This window comes from Acartia tonsa, chromosome 4 (genome assembly GCF_053477335.1).
Source record: "Acartia tonsa isolate MP-2025a chromosome 4, ASM5347733v1, whole genome shotgun sequence".
Classification (NCBI taxonomy): domain Eukaryota; kingdom Metazoa; phylum Arthropoda; class Copepoda; order Calanoida; family Acartiidae; genus Acartia; species Acartia tonsa.
In genome coordinates this window covers 31798622-31823765 of record NC_137263.1, presented here as the reverse complement: position 1 = coordinate 31823765, position 25144 = coordinate 31798622, and the positions used below count along the sequence as shown (strand labels likewise).

Genomic DNA, 25144 nt, shown 5'->3' with positions numbered 1-25144 from the left:
ATTCTCATGTGATTATGGTGAGTTGAGTTTAGTGAGAAATGTTGCTAATGCTCAGCGCGAAAAAAAAACCTTGAATCTCGTTAAGGAAGTTAATTTGACTTTCAAACGGGGGGTGTGTCTTAACCTCTTTTCGAGGAAGCTTTGTGTTTATCAAGTGCAAAATTAATTCCTTATCATTAATCCTAGAATTAAGCGCAAATGTCGTCTTTTTTGACTTTCCCTTCATAAAGTGACGCAGCATGGATTGTTTATATGCGCCCACGTTTTTCACTTTTGAATGAGATATGAGAGTGTGAAGATTTCGGAGAACAAAATTGGGCCTATCATTGGTCTCATAGTGTGTGAACGACCCTAGTATACCAGGGATTTGAAACCATAAGAGCTTCAGGTAGAATTTGTTAATTTTATAAGGAAGAATGGTGTATAGGACGATTATATGTAGTTTTAAAAAGGCTTTAGCCAGCTAAGCATGAAACTTAATTATGATTAATATATGTTTTAGTAATTTTTATGTGCATTATTGTTGCATTTAACAATGATTTATTAAACCAAATAATTTTCCTTTAAAGCCAAAGTTTCCAAAGATTTTTTACCGTAGAGAAAAATGATTTTTAAAAAGCAAATAAGATTACGTGGTTATAAATAACTGGAATTATGAACTAATTGATATTGTAATTTCAGGTCTTTGAAATAATTTCATCAATAAATCTATATTCAAACCTGCTGTTGAAACTTGATGGTTCCTGGTATTGGGGGTTTGTATGTTCGCCAACTGATCTCGTGAACTTCCCGCTAATTCGGAAGTCAAGCTCAACCAAAGTGTCATGGTTGAGACAACTTTAAACACTTTACAACCTACATACTTTCTATTTAATTTTCTATGAAGAACAAAAGAGCGTTTTAAGTTACTTGAATGTCTTTAAGGATAATAATTATACTCGTACATTACAAAATTTCTTTGTTTTCGGGAACAAGGGAGCAGAGACATTAAATTTTTCTTAAAAAATACCGTTTTACCAAGTCTCAAGGCCAGACTTAAATGATAAGGGTTTAATATTTTACAAAAACAACTTTGAGTTACCACATTTTACTGTCGGCCAAAGTTTTTTTTTGAAGCTATTACTGTTAATAACGGTCGGTTTAATTTATCCTCAAATGCCTAATAAGAATTAAAATTAAATACTCAATTTTTAAAATTTATTCAAAATGCAAATTAAAATATTTGAACCAGATAAATACAATACCTTACATAGTTATGAAATGGGTGAAATTTTGGCAAATCAAGGTATATCTTTTTTTCCAGTATGGCTTCGAAACCGATAAATATCCGCTGGATTAGTACCAGTTCTCCGCAATACTGAAAAAAATCACGTATTAAAGACAATTTTCCACGAATATTAAAATAAAAATCTTAAAATTAATTTCCGTTGTTAGGCTGGGTCTTCGGCCCCTCAGGGCTAAACAAAACTGGTTTTAATCTTATGATTTTTATTTTGATATCTGCGGAAAGCTGTCTATTACACAAAGCGATATCTGACTATTATCAGATATAAGAATCAACTGTTGCCCACCTTATATTATTTCTAATGTAAGAGGTTTGGTGACTATTTAGTATGAATTTCAAGAATCATTTTCTTTTCTATAATGGAATGAAGTAACAACTTGTATTAATAATCAAACTAACATTAGGTGAAGTGAAAAATTAGAAAAATTGATTGGTAGGTAGAGCAGTGATTAATTACGTGACATTAAGTGATTAAATAAAATTTCCTTGCGTCCAAAACTCTTAAATCATAAATAAAATGCAGAACAATGATGAAATATAAAATTATCACAGAAATATTTTTGTTTTATGCTCCTTCATTTTTGTTAGCTCCAAGATGAACCACATTAATAAGATCTTCATCTGCTACGGTAAATACTTGTACTTGGTCATTATACACATAATCCCTATAGAAAAAAACAATTTAACTATAACAATTAAGTATATAGGTATCTATAATACAAAATAGAACTATGTCTGTCCGTCTGAAGTATAAGATAACTATAACTGCTGAACCGTATGGACTATTCTCTTCAGGGAATATAGCTACTGGTCCTGTATTGGTTTTCAGCTATTTTCTTAGGAGGTGTACAACCCTATTCCCCCCCCCCACCCCCCAAAAAAACCCTCCTCTCCAAGAATTTAAGACATATTAAGGTGGTGGGGAAAACCCCATCACACACTGGGACGAAGCCCCTCTGAGAAAAAATTAAAAACACGCCCCAAATTGTGCCAGAGAGTAACTTTAATTAGAGGACTTTTGGATATCTCTAAAGCTTAAAAACGATGTCTATATAGGAGGCGGGACTCCCTTAGAGGCTAGAGGCGAAGCCATTATATTCCAGAAAGGTCTATAAAATAAATGTTACTGATCTTACCTTCCTAGAAGAAGATCCTTGATTCTGATGGCAGAAATGTATTGTAAACCTGTAGATTCTGGGATAACATCTAGCTTAATCTAAAACAAGATTATGTATTATTTGATTTTTACACTGAGCACTATAAAGACTATCGTAATCATTATTGGATGTTTTCATTGAAGTTTTTTTCTCTATTTTTTTCAGTTTGAAGACCTTTTCTTAATATTTAAACATTGTAAAACTTTTAAAAACAAAATGAACCTGGATAAAATACATCGAAAACATTATATTAATGGGAATCCCTAAAACTCAATAGTGCGTATAAACATTAAAATCTCAAAAAATTAAAAACCCAATCTTTGTTGTGATTGCTAAATCTTTCTAGTTCTTGTAAAAATTCCACTACTTACAAAAAACATTGATAATCTAAACCCAATGCTTACATGTGTGCAAACATATATGTCAAGATTTTAAATAGGTATCTATTATGGTTATTATTGCAAGTAAAGTGGTTATGGCATCTAGGTATAATATGTTTCTTACTGACAGAAAATGTCCTGAACATTTGTTTAGCTTGAAGGACAGAATTCAAAAGACAAGGATTTCTTTCTTCAATGAGATCAGAATAATCTCATAAATATTACAAATCCAAAATCAACTTTTAAAATAGAAGTATTGGTAACATTTTTCAAATTTTAGAAAATGCTTCTTTTGTCTATCCGATTATTAATACACTTGTAACTATTATTTTGTTAAAAATAAATTTTGTAATACCTTGGTAAATCCTCCAGGCTCAAGGAGTCCAAGCATAGTATTAACCACACCAGTGAACATAAAGTTGGTATAAGCTTGATTCTCTAAATTTAATTGAAGCTCCACTGTTCTCTCACTGTTATTTGTGATACTGAAATAAATATTTCTAGAGCAAAAGAAAACAAAATACCTAAAAAAATAGTTATTTATTGCATCTTCTTATAATTAGCTTTTCGCGGATAGAAAAATGAACAGTTATAAGATTGGGTAAAACCAGTTTTTATAGCCCCGAGAAGCCGAAGGTACATTTTTATATTCGTTTTTATAATACGATGCTGTACATAATTTTTCAGTATGGCTGAGAACCGGTTCTAATCCACCGGATATTAATCGGTTTTAAGACACTGGAAATCAAATTATCATTTTATTTATGATAAATTGCAGATTTTACAAAAATTGGTGCACAGACAAGAACAGACAAGAACAATGGAAGCACTAAGAAATCCGTTTTTGATACTTTTAGACCCCAAAAATTTTTGCATTGCACATTTTGGAGGCAATAATTACAATTGATAAATTCAATTGGTAAAAAAGAATGTGTAAAAAAAAGCTAGCCACAATAAGGAGTGTTGCAGTGATCATAAATTATAAAATTTAATGTTTTTTTTAGAACTTACTTTAATAGAAGCTCAAATGGTTTATGAAGAACAGCAATAGATGGAGCAGAGACAACTGTGAGAGAAAGTTCTCCGCAAACTGGAGGTTGACGCTGCAGCTGAGAGGTCTGCAGTCGGCCCTTCAGAAATAATTGATAATCATGTAATGTTATTCCTAGCTAATACTAAAAACTAAAAAATATCAAAAATTCTGTGTTATTTCTTAGAAAAACACTTTAAATCTACCAGTCATTAAGCAATTTATAAAAAAACCTATTTAGGACATAAAGGAAACGTCTCCGATAGCAGAGACTAAAAGCGAGTAAAAGAAATACTCCAAGTAATAAAAATTTATAATATTATAAGGAACAATCTTAATTCTTTTTTGTGTGTGTTTATGGAATGGGCTTAGGTTTTTTTCATCATGTTTGTTTAGATTCGTTTCTTTGTGATTTTAGTAGACAGTCTACAATCAACCTATTATTCCTTATTATATTGTATTCACTATCCAAAATAATTTAATTGGCCCCCCCTCCCCCCCGACAGAGAACAACTATTTTAGGTTAGGTTAGGTTATAGGCTTGGGAGCTGAGCGCTGCGGCTAGGCAGGCAAGGGGGCCGAGCGCTGCGGCTAGGCAGGATAAGGAGCCGAACGCTGCGGCCAGAAATCATAGAGTTCTGTCGGGAGGAGGAGGGGTGGACTTAAATTTTCAAAATTATAAAAAAAAATTTCTAAGAGGATATTACCATTTTTATTAATTTATACCCAACCTTATCTCCGTGAGCTGTTCTCCAAACGATGTCAAGTTTTCCAATACTGGTGATACTCTTCACTAGCTTGTCACTTCCAAGTCCTGGTTTTGGGCTCAGACAAAATAAATACTGCCAACTGTCCTAAAAGAATAAGAAGCCTAAATTAGTTTACTTGTCATTTTTTGTAGTGGTTAAATAAGTGGGAACAGGGTAAAGCAATTTTTGTATGGTCTTAAATACTAGTTCGGATTATATAATACATATGTGATGTACCCTCAACAAGTTTCATTAATTTTTTTCTCAATGAAACCTAATTGAATTAAACTCGTAATAAATAACACTAAAACATCTTTTAAAAAAACGGAGATTTTATGCCTTACTCACTATAAAAATAATTATTAGGTAGCTAAATTGAACTTAAAATTTGATAAATTTACTTTTCTTTTTCAGTCAAGATTTTTAAAATCTATCCAAATCATTAAATGCAAATATACTTTAAGAATGAGATATGTATAGTTTTTTATTTTAATTCGGCTTCGTAATACCAGTTTCTTGATTGTTATACATATGTGTCATAGATGTGTAGTAAGATATATAAGTTGGACAGAATTTTAATGTTAGAGGGAGATTTGAAATCTGCATTAAAGAGGGGGGGGCGAAAGTGACACTTTTTGAAACCAAAACTAAAAGTCAACAAAGGAACTCAACTAAAAAAAGAGTTACAGGTCTGAGATTTCGCATTGCAGTTGCTTTATAGGGGTACAATATGGAACTGTGAAGAAACGGCGGCGCAACCGCCGAAAACCGCCGTTTCCCGCCGAATTTTTTTTTGCCTTTTCTCGGCGGTTGCGCCGCCGTTTCTTCACAGTTCCACATTGTACCCCTATAAAGCAACTGCCATGCAAAATCTCAGACCTGTAACTCTTTTTTTAGTTGAGTTCCTTTGACTTTTAGTTTTGGTTTCAAAAAGTGTCACTTTCGCCCCCCCCCCCCCTTTTAAGGATTTTTTTTATAAAATTCGTTTTTTGTATAATTCTTCATCTAAAAGCGGAAATACAATTTTAGTTAATTAATTTTGACATTTGTGATTGGTGGATTGAAAATTATCTTCGCTCTGATAGGAGAAGCTTAAGTGTCGCACATCATTCAACAAATTAGAGCGCAGGTAGTTTCCAATCCACCTATCCTATTGGTCAAAATTAATTTACTTAAATTGTATTTGCGCTTTTAAATAAAGAATTATATAAAAAAATAATTAAAATTTTTGCAGATTTTAAATCTAATACCTATATACATTAAAATTCTTTCAACTTATATATCCTAATGTGTAGCTTATTTATTTTATACCTGCTCAAATTAGTTTACTTTACGTACATCAAATGGTCAGATAATTTGGCTACATTTGTATTCTAATAAAAAGATATGTTTCCTCATCATTTGTAGTTTGTACCTGTGGTTGAAGTGCAGTACCATTTGAAAATATACCACAGTCATTTTCATCACTATCCTCAACACAAAGATTCTTTACTAAAAATTAGTTTGACTTATTATTTGTAACAAAACTTCAATTTTAAATGGTAGGTATCTGATTCAAATTCAAATCGAACAATTTCAAGAATATGAAGAAAAAATAATAAAATTAAGACTAAAATGCCCTATGTTTTCAAAGATATCAACTTCACAACAGACTTAATTATTTTTTTAATAAATAAAAATAAATTGTCTAAATTAAGGTAACCAAAAATTATAACTTTAGCATTACCTCACAATATACCTCTCCCTATCCATCTAAAATATTTTTTAAAAACAGGATTACCTGTAAATACATTAGATGGCTCTAGACTGACCCTTTCTAGAGTAATGATACCCTGTGTGATGTTCTGAACCTGGGCCTCCAGGTAGACCTCGTCCCTCTCAGCATTGTAGAACTTGGTTTTTACATCAAGTGGTTTCATTACCTGTAAAAAATTAGTATCTTTTAGATTATATTTTAATGAATACCTACCTTTATCTAATTTTAGAGTCACCTCTAATTTTTTATCTATTTTTGTGCTTTTTATACCTAAAACATTAAAAAAATTCTTACAAATTTCAACAAAAACAAATACCTACCTATAACAGAAAACAAAAATTTATAGCTTCCTATAAACAGGTCTATACAGGACACAGATGAAATTTTTCTACAGCAAAGCATATGATTGTAAAAATAGCAGCAAGTGGAAGTTAACTTTTATCAATTCTGTCTTATTATTAGTGATGGGAATCCGGATCCGGAATCCGAATCCGGAATCCGCCCAATTTTCGGCCTATTTTGGAATCCGAATCCGGATCCGGAATCCGTTTTTTATAGCGGATTCCGGATTCTAAATTGGTAGGCTAAAATTACCGTCTTGAGTTTTTTCTTACAACTCCCTCTTAAAGAGGACTATCCACGAACAAGAGCAAGTGCAGACTGGCCAGCCAATTTTGAAAATAAAAAACGTACATAACGTACACAAAAAAATACGTTACGTACATAAAAAAAGTAAAAAAACGTATAAAAACGTACATTCCTAATAAAAATAAGTTAAATAATTTCCTAGTTACCTATTATCAATACATTTAAGTCTACTAGCAGCTACCTGTAAAGGAGAACCATAGCGAACTGACAGACACAAGATATCCTCTTACTCTATTTAAAAGAACTAGCGTCTACGCTCCTAAAGGCCTCTAGGGGCACTTGAGGAGGGGAGAGTTGAATTCAATAAAAAAACATGGATGACAACATACATAAGTAGCGAAGCTCAAAAGTTATTTATAGACCTAAGACATCTGGAAAAAAATTTACTTAAAATCAATTAGCAATTAAAATTCATTTTTGGGGGGAGGAGATAGTTTTTTTTCTAAAGTCAATTTCTCTTGGGAGGGTGGATGGTGACACTCTTCCCCAAAATAGTTATAAAACTTCCAAAAACCTATGAGAAGCTATCCTGTTAAGGAGAACCATATCGGTTCCGTGGTTAGCGAGATCACTTTGGTACAAACAAACAGACATCCTGTTATTATGTACAAAGTATATCCTATTATAAGGACCAGCGACTACGCCCTTAGAGGCCTCTAGAGGAACTTGATTAGGGGGGAGGGGGGAGTTGAATTAAAAACCAATTTTTTTTATTTAAAAATAAAAAGTAAAAAACAAGGATGACAACATCCTTAAGTAGCAAAGCTCAAAAGTTATGAATGGAAATCTGGGAACTATATAAACTATAGAGTAGTGTCGTAAAAAATAAGCATTTAACTTATTTAAATAAATCACAAAACCTTTTAAAAATATATAATAACGTGAAAATCTAGAAATAAATTCAGCCCCTCAACCAATAAGCAAATCTCAATGAAATTTAGTGGAAGTATTAAGAATGAAAACTAATACAATCCCTGAAAATTACAACCGTCTATCAGGAATATGAGTAGAGAAAATCACAAAAACCTATACATCTAGGATTCGATCTAGCACTGCAACAAATACACAAACCTTAAAGAAACTTTTTGAAAATATGTAGAATGTGAATTTATTTATTCCCTGAAAATTTCAGCCGTCTATCTTGAATAGAAGTCGAGAAAACCATGAAAAAAAAGAAAATCTAGGAATAGATCTTCTAGCACCCCAACCAAAAGGCAAATCTCAATGAAAATATTAGAATGTGAACTTATTCAATCAAAAAACAGGAGCCGAGAAAATCACGTTTCTCCGATAGCATAACGGACTGACAAAGTGATTATAGATTAGCTTCGCTAATAAATATTTTAGTGAGGGAGGGGGGAGTAGACCACCCCCATTTCTGATTTCAATTTTAAAAAGAAAGAGAAATTAGGGGAAGGGTGGTGATTTTTTTCTAAGAGTAATTTCTCTTGGGAGGGTGGTTGTAATCTCTCCCAGGACCTATGAGAAGCTACCCTGAAAAGGAGAACCATATCGGTTTAGCGGTTAAGGAGAACCTTCGGTACAAATAAACTGACAGAGAGACATACATCCTGTTATTACGTACTAAGTATATTCTATTAAATAAAGTAGTAAGTTTTTTGTCTGATGCTTAAGATTTTCATAACTACTTCATACAGTTACCGAGATGGTTTTAGGCTATTTTTCTACCATTTTGAATACAGGTTCTTGAAGGGATATGGAAAGACAGAGAAAATAGCCTACAACCTCACAATGATCATGTCGGTTCAGCAGTTAGCGAGATTCTTCGTTACAGAAAAAAAGGATTTATAGGATAAATATATAATAGGATATAGGGTTATTTTGTCTATTGCTAAAGATCTCAGAAAATACTAGTCTTTGATACAAAGTAAATCAGTGCCTGTCTGTCTAAAGCTTAAGATCTTGGTAACCACTGAACAGATTGGGTTCTAATCATCAGGGAATATATCTACTGGTCCTGTGGAAGTTTTAGGCTATTTTCTTAGAGTATGGGAAACCCACCCTCCAAAAAAAATCAACCACCCCTCAATTTATTTTTATAAACTAATGCAAATCAGCGGGGTGGGGGAACCCCCACCGCACCCTGGGGCGAAGCCTAAATGAAAAAAATAATCACAATCTTTTTTTATATTTTTTTTGGACAAATTTCCAACAAACGATTCTATAAAAGAGGGGACGAAGCCTCTAGAGGCTAGGGGCGAAGCCTCTAATCCTAGTAGAAAGTAAAAAGCTTTAAGTGTCCCTCCCCCAAAGAAAAAAAAGCAAAAAACCATCCCAGGACTATTAGGTATATTCCATGAAGAGTAGAGCCCAATAGGTTCAGTTGTTACTGAGATATTAAGCTTCTGATATACAGACGGACAAGCAGACGGACAGACATCATTCTACTTTGTATTATAGATAATATACTATTTTTGTAATACTTTTTGTACAAATATAAATAAATATACAAATACTTTTATACTTATATTTTATTCTTATTCTTTAAAAACTGAAGATACCAAAAAATAAGACTTCTTAATCCTAAACTGAGCACCATATGATATCTCGGAAAAGTATATAAAGAATTTGAAAAAAATTATCGTAAAATCTATTAAAGGGGTAGTTCCATGAAATGCATTTAAACTTGAATTTAGTCAACTGCATATCTCTTTCTGTTCAATAGTTTAAACTAAATCTATAGGACATATATTTCAAATCCATAAATTTAAACTGTAAGTTCTAATAACATATATGCATAATTTACCTACATATTTTTGTTCTATAAAAATTTAAGATAATATTGAATTTATTTAATATAATACACCTATAGTTTTTGTTAAAATTTTCATACAAAACATACAAAGGGGGGGGTTTTTAATGCAACCATCTCGTAATCAGTGATTAAATGGCACTTAGAATTCGAATTTCGATCTGAAATTTTGCATGAGTAATCCTTGGTAGGTCTATTTTCCCTAAATCGAACAAAAAGTTGGAAAAGTAACGGCTGGCGGCTGGCAGCTCAGCCGTTTAGCCGTTTTTTGCCTATTTTCAGGGCAAATTCATCATTAATTACGTAGGAATCAACTTTTAAAAACTTATTTTTGGTTTAATTCATGGTAAATGATAGCAATAACCATTTTTTAAATTTCTAGTACCAGCTGCTAAACGGCTAGAACCGGCTGAAAACGGCTGGGAGCTGCCAAGAGTATGAAGGGTAGATATGGGTTGTGACGTATCTAGGGGTAGGTTTTTATGGCTGCTGAGCTCAAAAATACTACCAAAAATAGTGGCGGCCCATCCATATGGCAGCTGGGTAACAGCTGCAGCTCAGCTGGGAGCGGCCAAGAGTAGAATGAGTAGATAGGACTTGTGACGTGTCTAGGGGTAGGTTTTTAAGGGTGCTGAGCTCAAAAATACTACCAAAAATAGTGGCAGCCCATCCATATGGCAGCTGGGTAACAGCTGCAGCTCAGCTGGGAGCGGCCAAGAGTAGATGAGTAGATAGGGCTTGTGACGTGTCTAGGGGTAGGTTTTTATGGGTGCTAAGCTCAAAAATACTACCAAAAATAGTGGCGGCCCATCCATATGGCGGCTGGGTAACAGCTGCAGGTCAGCTGGGAGCGGCCAAGAGTAGAATGAGTACATAGGGCCTGTGACGTGTCTAGAGGTAGGTTTTTATGGGTGCTGAGCTCAAAAATACTACCAAAAATAGTAACGGCCCATCCATATGGCAGCTGGAAGCAGCCAAGAGTAGAAAGAATAGATAAGGATTGTGAGGTGTCTATGGGTAGGTTTTTATAAGCGCCAAGCTCAAAAAAAACTACCAAAAATAGTGGTGGCCCATCCATATGGCAGCCGGGTAACAGCTGCAGCTCAGCTGGGAGTGGCCAAAGGTAGAATGAATAGATAGGGCTTGTGATGTGTCTGGGTAGGTTTTTATGAATGCTGAGCTCAAATTACTACCAAAAATAGTGGTGGTCTATCCATATGGTTGCTGGGTAACAGGGGTATGTCTGGGCTCAAAAATACTATTAAAAATAGTGGCGGCCCATCCATAATCCATATTGCAGCTTGGTAACAGCTGCAGCTCAGCTGGGAGCAGCCAAGAATAAAATGAGTACATAGGGCTTGTGACGTGTCAAGGGGTAGGTTTTAATGGGTGCTAAGCTCAAAAAAAAACTACCAAAAATAGTGGTGGCCCATCCATATGGTTGCTGGGTAACAGCTGCAGCTGTGCAGTAAACCGTTGTTTAAGACTCAGCTGTTAGCACTTTTTGGGACTATTAAAGGATAACCAAATATTGAATATTTCAGTATTGATTTAGTTGTTAAACAGCTGAAATTGGCTAAGAACAGTTATCAACAAATAAAAGTAAAAGTTTAAGACATAGGTAGCTAGTGATGTGTGGGGTAAATTTTTATAGGTGTCAAGCATATTAAAACTCCCCAAAAATAGTAAGGCCCATCCATATGCATCAGGGTAACGGCTTCTGCTCAGCTGTAGCTGTTACCCAGCGGCCATATGGATGGGCCTCACTATTATTGGTAGTATTTTAGAGCTCAACACCCCCATAAAAAGTTAAAAACCTACCCCTAGAAATGTCACATGCTATATCTACAACATATACTTTTGGCTGTTGATAACTGTTTTCAGAATTTAAAAAGTGTTACTAGTAATATGTCCATGAAATAAAGTTATAATGTTAATTAGGAGAAGTTTAATTCTACTGAAATAATAGGTATATTTTTTGATATTCTTCACACGTCACAAGCCCTATGTACTCATTTTACTCTTGGCTGCTCCCAGCTGTTACCACCAAGCTGTAATATGGATGGGCAGCCACTATTTTTGGTAGTATTTTTGAGCTCAGACCTACCCCTGTTACCCAGCAACCATATGGATGGACCACCTCTATTTTTGGTAATAATTTTGATATAAAACTACCCCTAGACACGTCACAAGCCCTATCTACTCATTCTACTTTTGGCCGCTCCCAGCTGAGTTGCAGCTGTTACCCAGCTGCCATATGGATGAGCCGCCACTATTTTTGGAAGTATTTTTGAGCTCAGCAGCCATAAAAACCTTCCTCTAGACACGTCACAAGCCTTATATACTCATTTTACTCATGGTCTCCCAGCTGAACTGCCGCTGTTACCCAGCTGCCATATGGATGGGCCGCAACTATTTTAGGTAGCATATTTGAGCTCAGCACCCATAAAAACCTAACCCTAGACATGTCACAAGCCCTATGTACTCATTCTACTCTTGTCCGCTCCCAGCTGAGCTGCAGCTGTTACCCAGCTGCCATATGGATGAGCCGCCACTATTTTTGGAAGTATTTTTGAGCTCAGCAGCCATAAAAACCTACCCCTAGACACGTCACAAGCCATATCTACCCTTCATACTCTTAACAGCTCCCAGCCGTTTTCAGCCGGTTCTAGCTGTTTAGCAGCTGGTACTAGAAATTTTAAAAATGTTTATTGCTATCATTTACCATGAATTAAACCAAAAATAAGTTTTTATGTAGCATAAAAACCTACCTCTAGACACATCACATGCCCTATCTACTCATTCTACTCTTGGCCGCTCCCAGCTGACCTGCAGCTGTTACCCAGCTGCCATATGGATGGGCCGCCACTATTTTTGGTAGTATTTTTGAGCTTAGCACCCATAAAAACCTACCCCTAGACACGTCACAAGCCCTATATACTCATTCTACTCTTGGCCGCTCCCAGCTGAGCTGTTACCCAGCTGCCATATGGATGAGCCGCCACTATTTTTAGAAGTATTTTTGAGCTCAGCAGCCATAAAAACCTACCCATAGACACGTCACAAGCCATATCTACCCTTCATACTCTTGGCAGCTCCCAGCCGTTTTCAGCCGGTTCTAGCCGTTTAGCAGCTGGTACTAGAAATTTAAAAAATGGTTATTGCTATCATTTACCATGAATTAAACCAAAAATAAGTTTTTAAAAGTTGATTCTTACGTAATTAATGATGAATTTGCCCTGAAAATAGGCAAAAAACGGCTAAACGGCTGAGCTGCCAGCCGCCAGCCGTTACTTTTCCAACTTTTTGTTCGATTTAGGGAAAATAGACCTACCAAGGATTATTCATGCAAAATTTCAGATCAAAATTCGAATTCTAAGTGCCATTTAATCACTGATTACGAGATGGTTGCATTAAAAACCCCCCCCCTTACTTTTCTGCTAATATTTGATTCTTATTATTTAAAAAAAAACGTAAAACGTACAAAAATACAAATTTCAAAATACGTTACGTACACATATCAAAATAACGTCCAGAACGTACACAGATTCGATGCGTAACGTACAAAACGTACAAAACGTACACTCTGGCCAGTCTGCAAGTGATTCTAAGCATCTTCCAGCATTGACCCATAGTATTTTTTTAGTGAATAAACTAGGTTTATGTTTAATATTTGCTTTATCGACTAAAAAATTAGGTTTTACCATGGTTTTATATGAAAAAACTTTGGAATGTTAAGCATTGTTCGGTGCAATATCATCGAACGTTTTGATGAGTTCAAACTGTTGTTTAAAAGCTTTGACACAAAAGTATATTATTGTGATTAATGTATATTTAGAAAAAGGGTTGGTAACTTGTAAACAGTTTAATTAATGTACTTTTGCAACTTACAACATTTGATGCTTTTCTGCAGTGTTATTTTATTTTGTCCTTTAAACTCAACAAAGCATTTAGTGATATTGCTTTAAAAATTGCTTTACATTTCAAAGTTTTTTTCATATAAAACCACGGTGAAACCTAACTTTTTAGTCGATAAAGCAAATATTAAACATAAACATAGTATATTCACTAAAAAAATACTATGGGTCAATGCTGGAAGATGCTTAGAATGACTTGCTCTGGTTCGTGGATAGTCCCCTTTTTTTTGTACATAACAAATTTTAATAATTACTAACGTGATGTAAATGTTTAACACTTTAACACTTTAAACAAATCAAGGCTTCAACCAAGTAACATAGTGTTAAATTAATAAAAAAAAGCTATCCCTCTGTGACGGACGGCCTTTTAAAATACTGCTAGAATCCGGAATCCGCCAAAAATAAGAATCCGGAATCCGCAAGAATCCGTCACTTTTTTTGACGATTCCTTCAGAATCCGGAATTCGAATCCGGCCCAAAAATTCGACGGATTCCCATACCTACTTATTATACAATGATTCTTTACTTAAATGGTTTACTAATATGTTTTTAAAAGTCCTTTAAATCCCACCCTCATCCTCTAATTTTTAAAAGTCTAACCTGAAACTTGAAAAATTTTCTAAAGTTCAATTTATCAGCTGATTGTGATGAATATGTAACGTCACAGACCAGAATATGGCTGCCCAGTTCTTTGACCTCATGTTGGATTACGTGATCAATTGTCTCGCCCGGACTCAGCTGCTGTTCATCCTATGCAATAAAACCTTTCCAAGAAATTTTAATGTAAGTACAAATTATAATTCTGTTAGCTTTCAATGTCGTCAATTTATACCGAAGTGTTTTAAATTCTAATAGGAGATGAACAAACATGGACAAAAGTATTATAATTACCTATAAAACTTTAATGGGTTTGATAAATATGCCAAAAAAGATTTAACGGGCGAGAGTAAGTGACCTCTTGCACATATTTAGTTTATGGGATGCGATACTCTAAACACACTCAACAGACAACCAAACTATTGATTTCACGAACGTTATGGGAAATCTTAACAGTGCATGGTATTGAGATGGCTCTCTTTTGTTGCATAGTTCCCTAAATGTAAAGAAGAAAGGTATTCAGAACTGTGGTATGTGAATTACCTGTCCAGTCACCAAGGAGATTCTTTGTGTGCTTGTCTGCAGATCAGCTTTTAAAGTTATCTTTCTGTAATCAATTTAATTTTATTATCAGAAAAACTGCTAGGTGAGGAAACACTAAAGAATAGAGTGTTCAAAATTCATCCTGTAGCGATAAAGTATATAAATAATATAAACAAATAAAAGCTAGATAGCTACCTAATTAAAGATAATTACCTGCAAGCCTCCGTGCTGTCATTGTGAATACAAATGTAGCTAGAAAAGGTTTCTCCAAGATAAATACTCCTAAAAAAGTTGTCTGGTAGAATTTTCATAGATATTTAGATTATAAATCTTTCTTTAAAGGAAGCCTGCAAGAAATACCACGCTTTAACTGCTGAAAGACTGCCACAAGTAGACCCAATACCCCAAATTTGAAGCCTTCAGCTTCTATAACAAAAAAGTTCTGAGCATTTTAAAAGGAAATTTTATGTACAATGAAAATTTTGAAAGAATGTTAATGTTAGAAATTTTGAAATTAAACTACGTGGCCTAGAAACAAAATTATAAGCTTTTTTTTGTCATAAATTTAGGTTGCCAGTAACTAATTATATTTTTACAATAAAAATACCCATTTTTATAGTCAAAATCATTAAAAAAAATTAAGTTTAACTTGCGTTGTACCGAGTGTACTGTAGCCAATCAGAAGGCTGAATCAGATAAGCAACCAATCACAGCTGAGCTTGTATTCGTTTTCCCCTTTGTTTCTGCTATGATTTTCGTTTATAAATGCAATTGAAATCGAATTTTTTTCCATAGATTTTGACTATGAAATGTGGTGTTTTTATTGTAAAAATGTAATCAGTTACCGGCAATCTAAATTTCTGACAAAGATAAGGTTATAATTTTGTGTCTAGGCGACGTAATTTAATATTGTTTTTTCTTTTATGATCATTGGAAATCTTTCAAAATGTTCATTGTACATAAAATGCTATTTTGAAATGCCTAGAACTTTTTTGTTATTGAAGCTGAAGGCTTTAAATTTGGGGTATTGGGTCTACTTGTAGCAGTCTTTCAGCAGTTAAAGCATGGTATTTCTTGCAGGCGTCATGGTTTAAAGAGTCATGTAATTGTCGCCCCCAAAGTGGGAAAAGGAAATAAAAAAAAGAAAGGGGTAATTGCACGAAATGCATTTGAACTTTATTTAGTGAACCGCATAATTTTTCCTGGTTAATGGAGTAAACTACATTTATATGGCATATATTTAAAAAGACGATTTTCAAGTCTTGATATTTTAAAACTATTTGGTAGAAAATTTAAATTCTTTCAAATATTTATCCTCTTATAAATGTAGTTTAACTCATTAACTAGGAAAAAATATGCGGTTCGCTAAATTAAGTTCAAATGCATTTCGTGCAACTACCCCTTTGGCACATTACAATATTTCTGACATGTAAGTGATAACTTACCCAAAAGCTTGGGGCAATATTAATAGTTTCCCCAATGACAATTCCTCAAGATTCTCCAGAGAGTTGACATCTTCTTTTAGCTTCATCTTTAACATATCCCTAAAAATTAAGCATTTCAATATTCTTACAACAATGGATATGGAATTCCTGAATATTTTGAGAGATTCTTGCATACCCTCAAAAATGTTTTTCCTAGCTGGTCAATTTAATATAAGATTAAGGATACCCCCCCCCCCCTCCTATTGATTTTACCCAATCCCCTCCCTGACCATGGAGGAACTTATTGACCAATTTCGGAGGACTATATTAGAAACCTAAACTAACAACGTAAAGTTCTCCAGTCACAATATACGCATATTCTATATACATTCTTGTTACCAAGAACGAACCAAAGCAATTTAAAAGGGGATGTAAAATTCCATCAATCTTTTGAAGAGTGCTTTCTAAACACTCCCTAACAAAAGACAAAAAATTTACAAATTTAACTAAATTAAGTACCTACTCTAAATACTTGTTCTATAAACATTTTAAATAGTATAACTTAACTAGGAAGCATTTTTTATATACTTGAAACTTGGATTTTCTTATCACCTTTAGCTATACTTATAATCAAGAAAAAAATGTATCACTGAATCTCAGAGGTTGTTCAAATCAAAAATACCCAATGAGTCAGCTTAAAATTGTCGCATTACTAAAGATGAAGCTTTTCTTTGGTAAATCATATCGTGTAAAAATTTATTTCATAGAATAGCACGAAACACATGACAAAACCTTTAAGTTAGCAATGAATAGCTGACTTACTACGAATAAAGTTAGCCTTCTAGAAATTATATCCAAATATTTCGTTCGAAAACTAGGACCTCTGTTTTTATCATTCCTACTTAACCATTCATACATTGTTGCAACTACCCTGGTGTGGGTTTACTTACTGTGAGATATCTGTAGTATCTGAGCTTGGCAGAGACGCCTGACCAGGCGTTGGCCGGGTCAGTCTCATCACCTTCAGTGCCAGGCATTGTTCTACTCTCTCACGAGCATCCATGTTTTAGGTTTTTTTCTCTGAAATCTTTTAAATAAAAATAATGTTTAAAGATCTATAAGGTGGAATTTTTCGTCTAAAGAAAAACTAGCATGCCTTATTTTCTGCGTGTCTTAATATGGCTTAGGGAAAAAGTTAGTCGAAATAGTTTTAGTCGCAATAGTTTTTCTTTAAATGAAAATCACCCCCAAATCTTTATTTGCTGTACGTACATCATGACTAAGTTGTAAAGAAAAATGTGTTTTAATATTTTTATTATAAATAACGCACCGTTCTAACATAATATATGTATTATAAATTGATTAGCATCAGTAAATACAAAGAAAAAAGATTTAACATTTATTGATAACTGCAAAGTCTAAAACAGGTAGGTTTAATATTGATGGTTTAAGCCAAAGCCTTGAGGTCGGCGACACACTTCTTGAGAGCAGCCTGCTCCTGGGCGGGGGTGATAGAGCTCCTAAAATAAAAATAACATTTAATCATCGTTTAATATATTCTTTTATATCCTAAAAAGATAGGATGTTCGCATGTCTTTTCCATATCTGTGTATACTAAAACGAAAGATCTCGTTAACAGTCTGTCCCATTGTGTTCTCTTTACCAGTAATGTTACATAAATTTTTTTTTGACTTATCCCTTCCAAGAGAAATCGCACACAGAAGGATATCAACTCCCCCCCCCCCCCCCCCCTCCTCCCCACATACTATCACAAGAGGTGCTGTTTTACATTTTAATTATTATTTTGTTATTGAATGGAAGATTATATTACATAATAAGCTTCCATTATCCTTTCCTTGTAAAAAAGTACAGGCAGGCATATACATTATTCAATACAATATATGAACTTACTTGACATTGTTAATGATCCAGTCAACCATGTGTTTCTGTTCCATCCTCCTCACAACATTGGACACCTCAAGCTGGTAATCCAGGCGCTTCTTAACCTGAACAGAATACAAAAATTATTACACAAATGCATGATGCTTGATACTTTTTATTTTTCTTCTGAAACAATATGTATCAACATAATTTGTTCTATGTTTCAAATATTAGATAAACATCCTAAAAACAAGGATGACAACATCCATAAGTAGCGAAGCATAAACAATTAAATAAGAATTTAGATATTAGTTGACAAAAGCATGTATATTAGGAAAAAATCACGAAACCTTTTCAACATTTGTTTTTAATTTCTTAATATTTATTTATATTTCAGTACTATGACTAACAGACTGACGGTCAAAGTAAATTACATACTGGATGCTCAGAACAACGGGAAATTTAATTTTGATATTTTTAACTACAAAAATTAAAAAAAAACGGACCATAAACTCCAAAGATATGAAGAAAAATGTGAAAAATATAAAAATAGCCAAAAACCTTCAAAAAGGCAGTCTGACCACCATTGATGTGTTCTTGAAACGAAAGGAAATTTAATTTTGATATCTATAACTGAAAAACTTTGGAAATTGGGCCATAAACACCAAAGGTATGGAGAAAAATGTGAAAAATACAAAAATAGCCTTAAACCTGCTTAAAGGCAGTCTGACCGTCATACTTGTTTTCTTAAAACGACAGGAAATTTAATTTTGATTCTATAACTGAAAAAAAATTGGAAATCGGACCATAAACACCAAAGATATGGAGAAAATGTGAAAAATACAAAAATAGCCTAAAACCTGCTAAAAAGCGGTTCTATCGCCATTGATGTTTTATAGTTAATTGTGCTCCTTGATAATGGGAATGTTGTCAAAAATTTTCAGCCTTTTATCTTTTATAGGAGCCGAGAAAATCACGTTTCCCCCAAACTAAGACGGACAGACGGACATACGGATATTTCAAATTATAGAGTAGCTTCGCTACTAAAAATACCACCTAAAATCCCCCAAAAAAACATAAATGCTTGTTTTAGGAAAGAACTTCATAATCAACTTAGATTGACATTCTTTTGTTTAGTTAGTAGGTAGTTAATTAAGTCTATAATTGTTTTTTCTACAAAAGAAATAGTTAAGTTTTTTTCTGTTAAGAACTTATTAATTACAAATATTGTCATGTACACTAATGTATGTACACTTTCAGGCCACCAGTCCACTGAGAAGAACAACGGGTTGCCTGCGGCTCACTGCGGCAGACATTCTAATTTCGCGGTTGCAAACAGCAAATAAAAGATTTTCATTTTTCAGACCGCCTAATTATAATGTCTGCCGGCTCTTTGGAAAACTAAGCTGTCCAGAATTAACATCCAGGTACAGCTTAGTTCTTCAAATCATTAACCTTTCCACCTTTCCCTATTAACAAATAATGTAATTGGGGGGAGGATAGGACAATAGCTTAGGCCGGGTGAAGTTTAGGTTTCCACCAAATTTCCCAAAATGTAACTCTATTTGTTTAGGCCTAAACATCAACACTTCCACAAATTACAGACCATCCATAAATGCACCAAGGCCCACCTGGAGATCCCAACAGTCCCTCCCGTCTGGCCCCGCGCATCCCCTGGATACCTCTGGATTCTTGTGGTAATTTGATCCTTCCCTGCATTGCAGTCACAGGTAGAACATTTTGCTAAAGCTGCTCTATAACTACCCTGTCTGTAAGTCTTAAGCCTCAAGGGGGATATAGCATCCTTCCCGCACATTGATGTTTACAGACTGTTAATCCTGTACAGCTGCTGAGGTGCTTTACAACTAAGTGCCACCCACCCATAGGACAACTCCTTGTCCTCTTATTTAACAATAACTGTTAAGTAATCCAAACCTGTTTTTCTCCCTACCCATAGGACAACTCCTTGTCCTCTTATTTAACAATATAGCTGTTAAATAATCCGAACCTGTTTTCCCCCCTACCCCTTTTCATCTCCCTGATAGCTTGCGGTCCCTCCCATACTGCGCCATATTAAAGACAACAAAAATTCGGTGAAGGTTCTCCCCTCATCATTTATTTGTTGTAAAAACACAAAAATATAAAAACACCAAAAAAAAAAATATAAGCTAAAGAGAGGTTATAATTTAAATAAATAAATTAACAATAGCATTCAGTGGTCAATGAAGGAGATTTTCCTCACTAAACCGCCCGGAGCAATTACACGCTCAAGGCATAACACCCTCTATCATCCATCTAACTCACACCCCACCCCTTCTCATACCAAACGTTCACAATCCGACTCTGCGACTGTTGCGAGTCGTCGGCCTAAAACCGTCAGAGTTTTAGCCAAAAAACATAAACTCAACACCCCGTTTGAATTATGCGCCAAAAAACTCCTTAAAACAAAAAAAGCGCTACTTCAACGGCAAAAACCGGTTGACCGCAACTCTAGGCCCGTCATTTCCTCACGCAGGCCCAGCGTTAGTCGCACCCCTCCAGGCCAAAACAGCCACCACCGTAGCCCATCCCCGTCACCTATCCGAGGATTCCCTACACCCCCTGCAGCTCCCCAACCACTTGCAGCCCCCCACTTACCCTCCTCACCTGTTGATCCACTGGTAACTTTTCCCGTTATACATCCGTATAACGGCCTTTCACCACAAACCCCCACAACCCCTACAGATACTGAAGAGTTTGAGCTAGCCCCACAGCAACTAGATTGGGATAATTATTCCCCCATACCATCCTTCCAAAAATCAGCTTCAATTCTTGAAGAAGCTTTGGAACAACTCTATTCTGAAGATTTACAGAAAGAGGTTCAGGACGAGGTTTTTTATAACCCTGAACAGTTCCCATTACACGACCACCTCCCAGGCTCCGCTTCTAACGCTTCCACATCGACACACAATATTAGTGTCGATCTATCTGCGCTTGTTACAGCACAAACCCCAACCATGACTGATGAGGCAACCAAACTCATCATCGAATGCGATGAGTGCATGATGATAGACGAAGACTGTCAGAGCATCATAAATAACCCTGACAGGTTTAGCATTGAAAAGCTAGACAATAGTCTATCATTGTTGGAAGAAAAAGCCTCGTCAATTCGCCACATCATAGCTTTCTTTCGCAACAGCCCAGACCCAAGGGTCACCGAAGCTGACATGAACAAAGCGTTACAGCTACGTATAGCCATGCGCTCAAAAATCGAGTTCATTCATGACCATCGTACATCACGTTTGAAAGCTCAACCGATTACGACGACTGCTGCTCCAGCAGTACCTCTCTCTACTTGCTCTGACGACTCGACTACCACTTCAGCAGTCGGATCCGAGGCAGGTACCTTACCATGTGATGGCCAAGTAATTGTGCCTCCAGCAGTTACGACTCAGGCCACAGCTGTTCCTGCTGCAACTATGCTCCAGCAAACAGCTCCCATCCCCAACCGCACAAACACTACGACATACGCGGTAAAACAAGCAAGGGTAAAACAAAAAAGGGACCCCATGCTTGTGGAGCTTGATGACCTCTGCGAAAAGTTCGGCGATATTAAAGCAACCGAAGTTAAGCAGTTAGGTCAATTCAATAAGCTCAATGCTCAATTTAAAGAGCTACTTGATAAGGCACAGCGCACCTTACATAAAGCCAAAACCTTGTGTGAGGACGCAATGCTTACGGACATGGAGCAAGATGCAACAGCACTAGATGCCCAGTCCACCACGCTTGAAACGGAAATATCCAGCGTGGAATCTTACGTTGAACGCTTGAGGGATCGTTTCGGAGTACCTATCTCAGGGCACTCCTTCAATCAGCGCTCTTCCAACATCCCTATCCCTCACTTCTCCGGGGCCAAGACAGATAAACTTGACCTCTTTACATTTCAAAAGAAGTTCCAGATTTATATCGACTCAATGCCGTCTATAGCAGAAGTCGAAGCATTGGAAATCCTGAAAGAAAACTGTCTCCAGGGCAATGCGCAGATGTTGTGCTCAGCCGAAAAATCTATTAAGGCTTGTATGAAGCAGCTGTCGTTCCACTACGGCAGCAAAACCAGCATCATAGCCAAACGTAAGGCTAAAATCATGGAACTGGGACCATGCCCTAAATACAACTGGGAACAGCAGATCACATGGATGGTAAAACTCCGTTCATTACTTGCTGATACCCAAGAATTTGCAAAAGAGAATGATGCAGAGCAAGCCTTGTACCACGGCAAAACGGACATCGCCAACTCTGTACTACTCTGAACCTTCTTAAAGGGGACTACTTTAAGGAGATGTCTAAAAAATTCCTGCTTAGCGCAGACGAAAATGGGGAGGAAGATGGCCAGTACTGCTATGAGCAACTTCTCCTCTTCTTGGATTGGGAACTACGTCAGCTCCAATACCAACTTAACCAGCATGAAGGAGCATCCCTCCATACTGGTACCGCATCCTCTGGTGGTAACAATACCAACTTGAGCAGCGGCAACTCCGGCAATAGACAGTCCAACCAGACTGGTAACAACCCTGGTCAGAAAAACTCGAACCGGAGTAAACCAGCCTCTCAAACTTACACAGCCTCCACTTTCTCGGCCTCAGAGGACCCAAAACAACGCCCTAAAGGCAGGGCCTCTGATAAGTCCGCTAAGACACCCATTCCACTTTTAACATACACAGGCGCTGCTTCTAAGCCTGTACCAACTGATTGCGCGCTTTGTCAGAACAAACACACATATTTGTTCCAATGCCAGGTGTACATCAATACACCACATAAGGAGAAACGTCAACTCCATGGCAAGACAAAAGCCTGTCACAGGTGCCTCAGAATGGACGCCAGCGTCAATTTCGACAATATTGACGAATGGTGGAACAACCACAAAAACGACTGTCGCACCACCTTTTACTGTCAAGCTGACAATTGCCAGTACGCGTCTGCTCATCGCGTGCAAAAGCATATCCTCGCCTGCTCTATTCATGTCGAGCAGAATAAAAAGAGGTTAGACGATTTCCGCAAGTCATTGCCCAAGGATGTTCCTATAACATCTGGCAACCTTCTGTTCATGGATAATATTACCATGAATCTCCAAACCTCTGACACCACACCTGACGTTTCCGACCCCAACACCTTCCCTGATGTTGCTGCCCCAGGCATCTTCATGTGCCAAAACGTCCCTGATCTTTCCGGCAATCCGCTGTTTGTCTTTTACGACAGCGGTTGTGGTACAGCCGCAGTTTCAGCTTCTGCAGCGGCTAGACTAAATGCCACAGAACACCGCCCTGGACCCACCCTCATGAATGTAGCAGGTGGTAAAGTCGTCCATCTTCCCTATGGCAGTGACAAGTTCACACTGCCATTAGTCGACAGTGCCATGTCCGCAACTATAATTGCTGCAAAAATGGACACACTGACGGCCCCATTTCCTCGTTGGGAACTCACAGAGCCTTATGGTGACCTCGCAAATCACTACAAAGGCCACGAGCTTCTCCCTACTGTACCAGATGTCATTGGCGGAGGCCAAGTCGACATAATCTTGGGGATCAAGTACAACTACTTGTTCCCAATGCGTATCTGCTCACTGCCCTGTGGCTTATCCTTATACAGAAGCCCACTCAAGGGCATTGATGGCCACACAGGTGTACTCGGTGGTCCCCACAAGGCTTGGGCCAAAGCAGCCGAGACTGTAAACTTTGTTGGTGCTGCTCTCTTTTTCACCAACGAGTTGTCTGCTTACCGCTATACCACTGAAACACTTCTGAACAGTGGTAGGAATTGGTGCGCGGATTCCTTAACCGACACCTTTCCATACCTCCATCCAATCACTGTTGAGGAAAAAACAGAGGAGGACACTTCGCTGGATGTTCATACATACAGCTCCGATATTCAACACGTCAAACGACATGAACGGAAGTATCTTGAGAGTGAAGACATAGGCACTCAAGCACCTTACCGTTGCATAGCATGCCGTGGATGCAATGATTGCAAAAACGGAGACATTCTGGATGCAACTTCTCTCAGAGAAGAGGCCGAACAACTCCTAATAAAAAAGTCCGTCAAATTCCTACCTGACGAACGCCGGATCGTAGCATCTCTTCCCTTCATTGCTGATCCGGTCAAGGAGTTACAACCAAACAAAAATAGGGCCCTCAAAGTTCTGGAATCACAGCTGCGAAAACTGCAGAAAGATTCAGAGGCCAAACTGCAAGTTATGGCATCACATGACAAGTTGGCACTAAACGGCTATTCATGTGACATTGATGACCTGTCCCCTGAGGAACGAGCCTTAGTAGACAATCTGCCAGGAGAATACTACCTCCCTTGGCGCTTCGTCACTAAAGAAAATTCTCTCTCCACTCCAGTTAGAGTTGTCTTTGATGCGTCTGCAACTACCTCCTCAGGTAAAAGTCTGAACGATGTCCTAGCAAAGGGCACAAACAGGCTCGAAAAAATCTTAGCTCTGGACATCAACTTCAGAGCAGGACCACATGCTTTCGCATGCGACATACGGATGGCGTACAACCAGATCAAGTTGGATCCATCTGATTTCCGCTGGCACAAGTACTTGTGGGTTGATAGCCTTACCCCTGGTGGCACTGTCAGAACGCGCATCATGCGTACCATCATTTATGGGGTCAAACCTTCTGGCAATCAAACTGCAGAAGGCCTTGAACAGGTAGCTCAGTATGTCATGGACAACCACCCTGAACATACCGCAGGTGCCCAGGTTCTCAGAACCAAAACTTATGTTGATGATACTTCTGATTCAACAGACTCCGCAACTGAACTAGACAAACTCATTGCGGGAGTCAAATTTACTCTTGACTTGGCAGGCATGAGCGTCAAAAGCTTTGTCAAATCTTCAGCTGTACCTGAAGACACCGTGTCCAACGACGGCACACATGTTAGCTACCTCGGCTATCGCTGGGCCCCACTAGCTGACACTCTCAGCTTGGATGTCAAACCCCTGTCGTTTGGCAAAACAA

At 36.8% G+C, this 25144-nt stretch overlaps 2 protein-coding genes and 1 long non-coding RNA gene across 8 annotated transcripts in view; 1 reads left to right on the top strand and 2 right to left on the bottom strand.

Annotated features, from left to right (window-relative positions):
• Window positions 1–1183: 1183 nt before the first annotated feature.
• On the bottom strand, window positions 1184–17376 carry LOC145316804 (trafficking protein particle complex subunit 13). Of its 5 annotated transcripts, none has more exons than XR_013878704.1 (13): window positions 17210–17376; window positions 16281–16379; window positions 15049–15117; window positions 14836–14899; window positions 14296–14445; window positions 6382–6523; window positions 6016–6092; window positions 4584–4706; window positions 3834–3952; window positions 3178–3307; window positions 2422–2501; window positions 1539–1950; window positions 1184–1357 (listed from the first exon to the last, which is right to left on the bottom strand). XR_013878704.1 is itself a non-coding variant. In XM_080157544.1 (12 exons), exons 1-12 carry the CDS (start codon window positions 17320–17322, stop codon window positions 1851–1853), a joined length of 1266 nt encoding a protein of 421 aa, XP_080013670.1. In that variant the 5' UTR covers window positions 17323–17376; the 3' UTR covers window positions 1184–1850. The 5 variants fall into 5 exon arrangements, 1 of the variants encoding a protein (XP_080013670.1); XR_013878705.1 differs by having other exon boundaries at window positions 1572–1950; XR_013878707.1 differs by having other exon boundaries at window positions 1184–1308; window positions 1572–1950.
• Window positions 17377–17556: 180 nt separating this feature from the next.
• The window catches only part of ATPsynB (ATP synthase subunit b, mitochondrial), a 13770-nt gene continuing 6182 nt past the window's right edge, over window positions 17557–25144 (bottom strand). Inside the window, exons 4-5 of the mRNA XM_080157546.1 lie at window positions 18171–18265; window positions 17557–17779 (exon numbers count right to left, since the gene is read on the bottom strand). Of these exons, the coding sequence (XP_080013672.1) occupies window positions 17707–17779; window positions 18171–18265 (168 nt within the window). The 3' untranslated portion in view covers window positions 17557–17706. The remainder of the gene's footprint in view (window positions 17780–18170; window positions 18266–25144) is intronic.
• LOC145316808 (uncharacterized) overlaps window positions 19512–25144 on the top strand; it is a 9473-nt gene continuing 3840 nt past the window's right edge. The window contains exons 1-2 of one of the 2 annotated variants that reach the window (XR_013878711.1): window positions 19512–19567; window positions 19714–19870. This is a non-coding gene — a long non-coding RNA (uncharacterized LOC145316808). Of the gene's footprint in view, window positions 19568–19623; window positions 19871–25144 lie in introns of those variants that run through there. The other variant, XR_013878710.1, reaches the window with a different exon arrangement.

Coding starts and splice junctions, on each gene's coding strand:
- LOC145316804 (XM_080157544.1), bottom strand. CDS start 17,322: ATGGATGCTCGTGAGAGAGTAGAACAATGCCTGGCACTGAAGGTGATG. Junction 14,900..15,048: donor GACAGCACGGAGGCTTGCAG/GTAATTATCTTT, acceptor AATTGATTACAG/AAAGATAACTTTAAAAGCTG. Junction 6,524..14,295: donor GAAAATTTTTCAAGTTTCAG/GTTAGACTTTTA, acceptor AATTTTTTACAG/GTAATGAAACCACTTGATGT.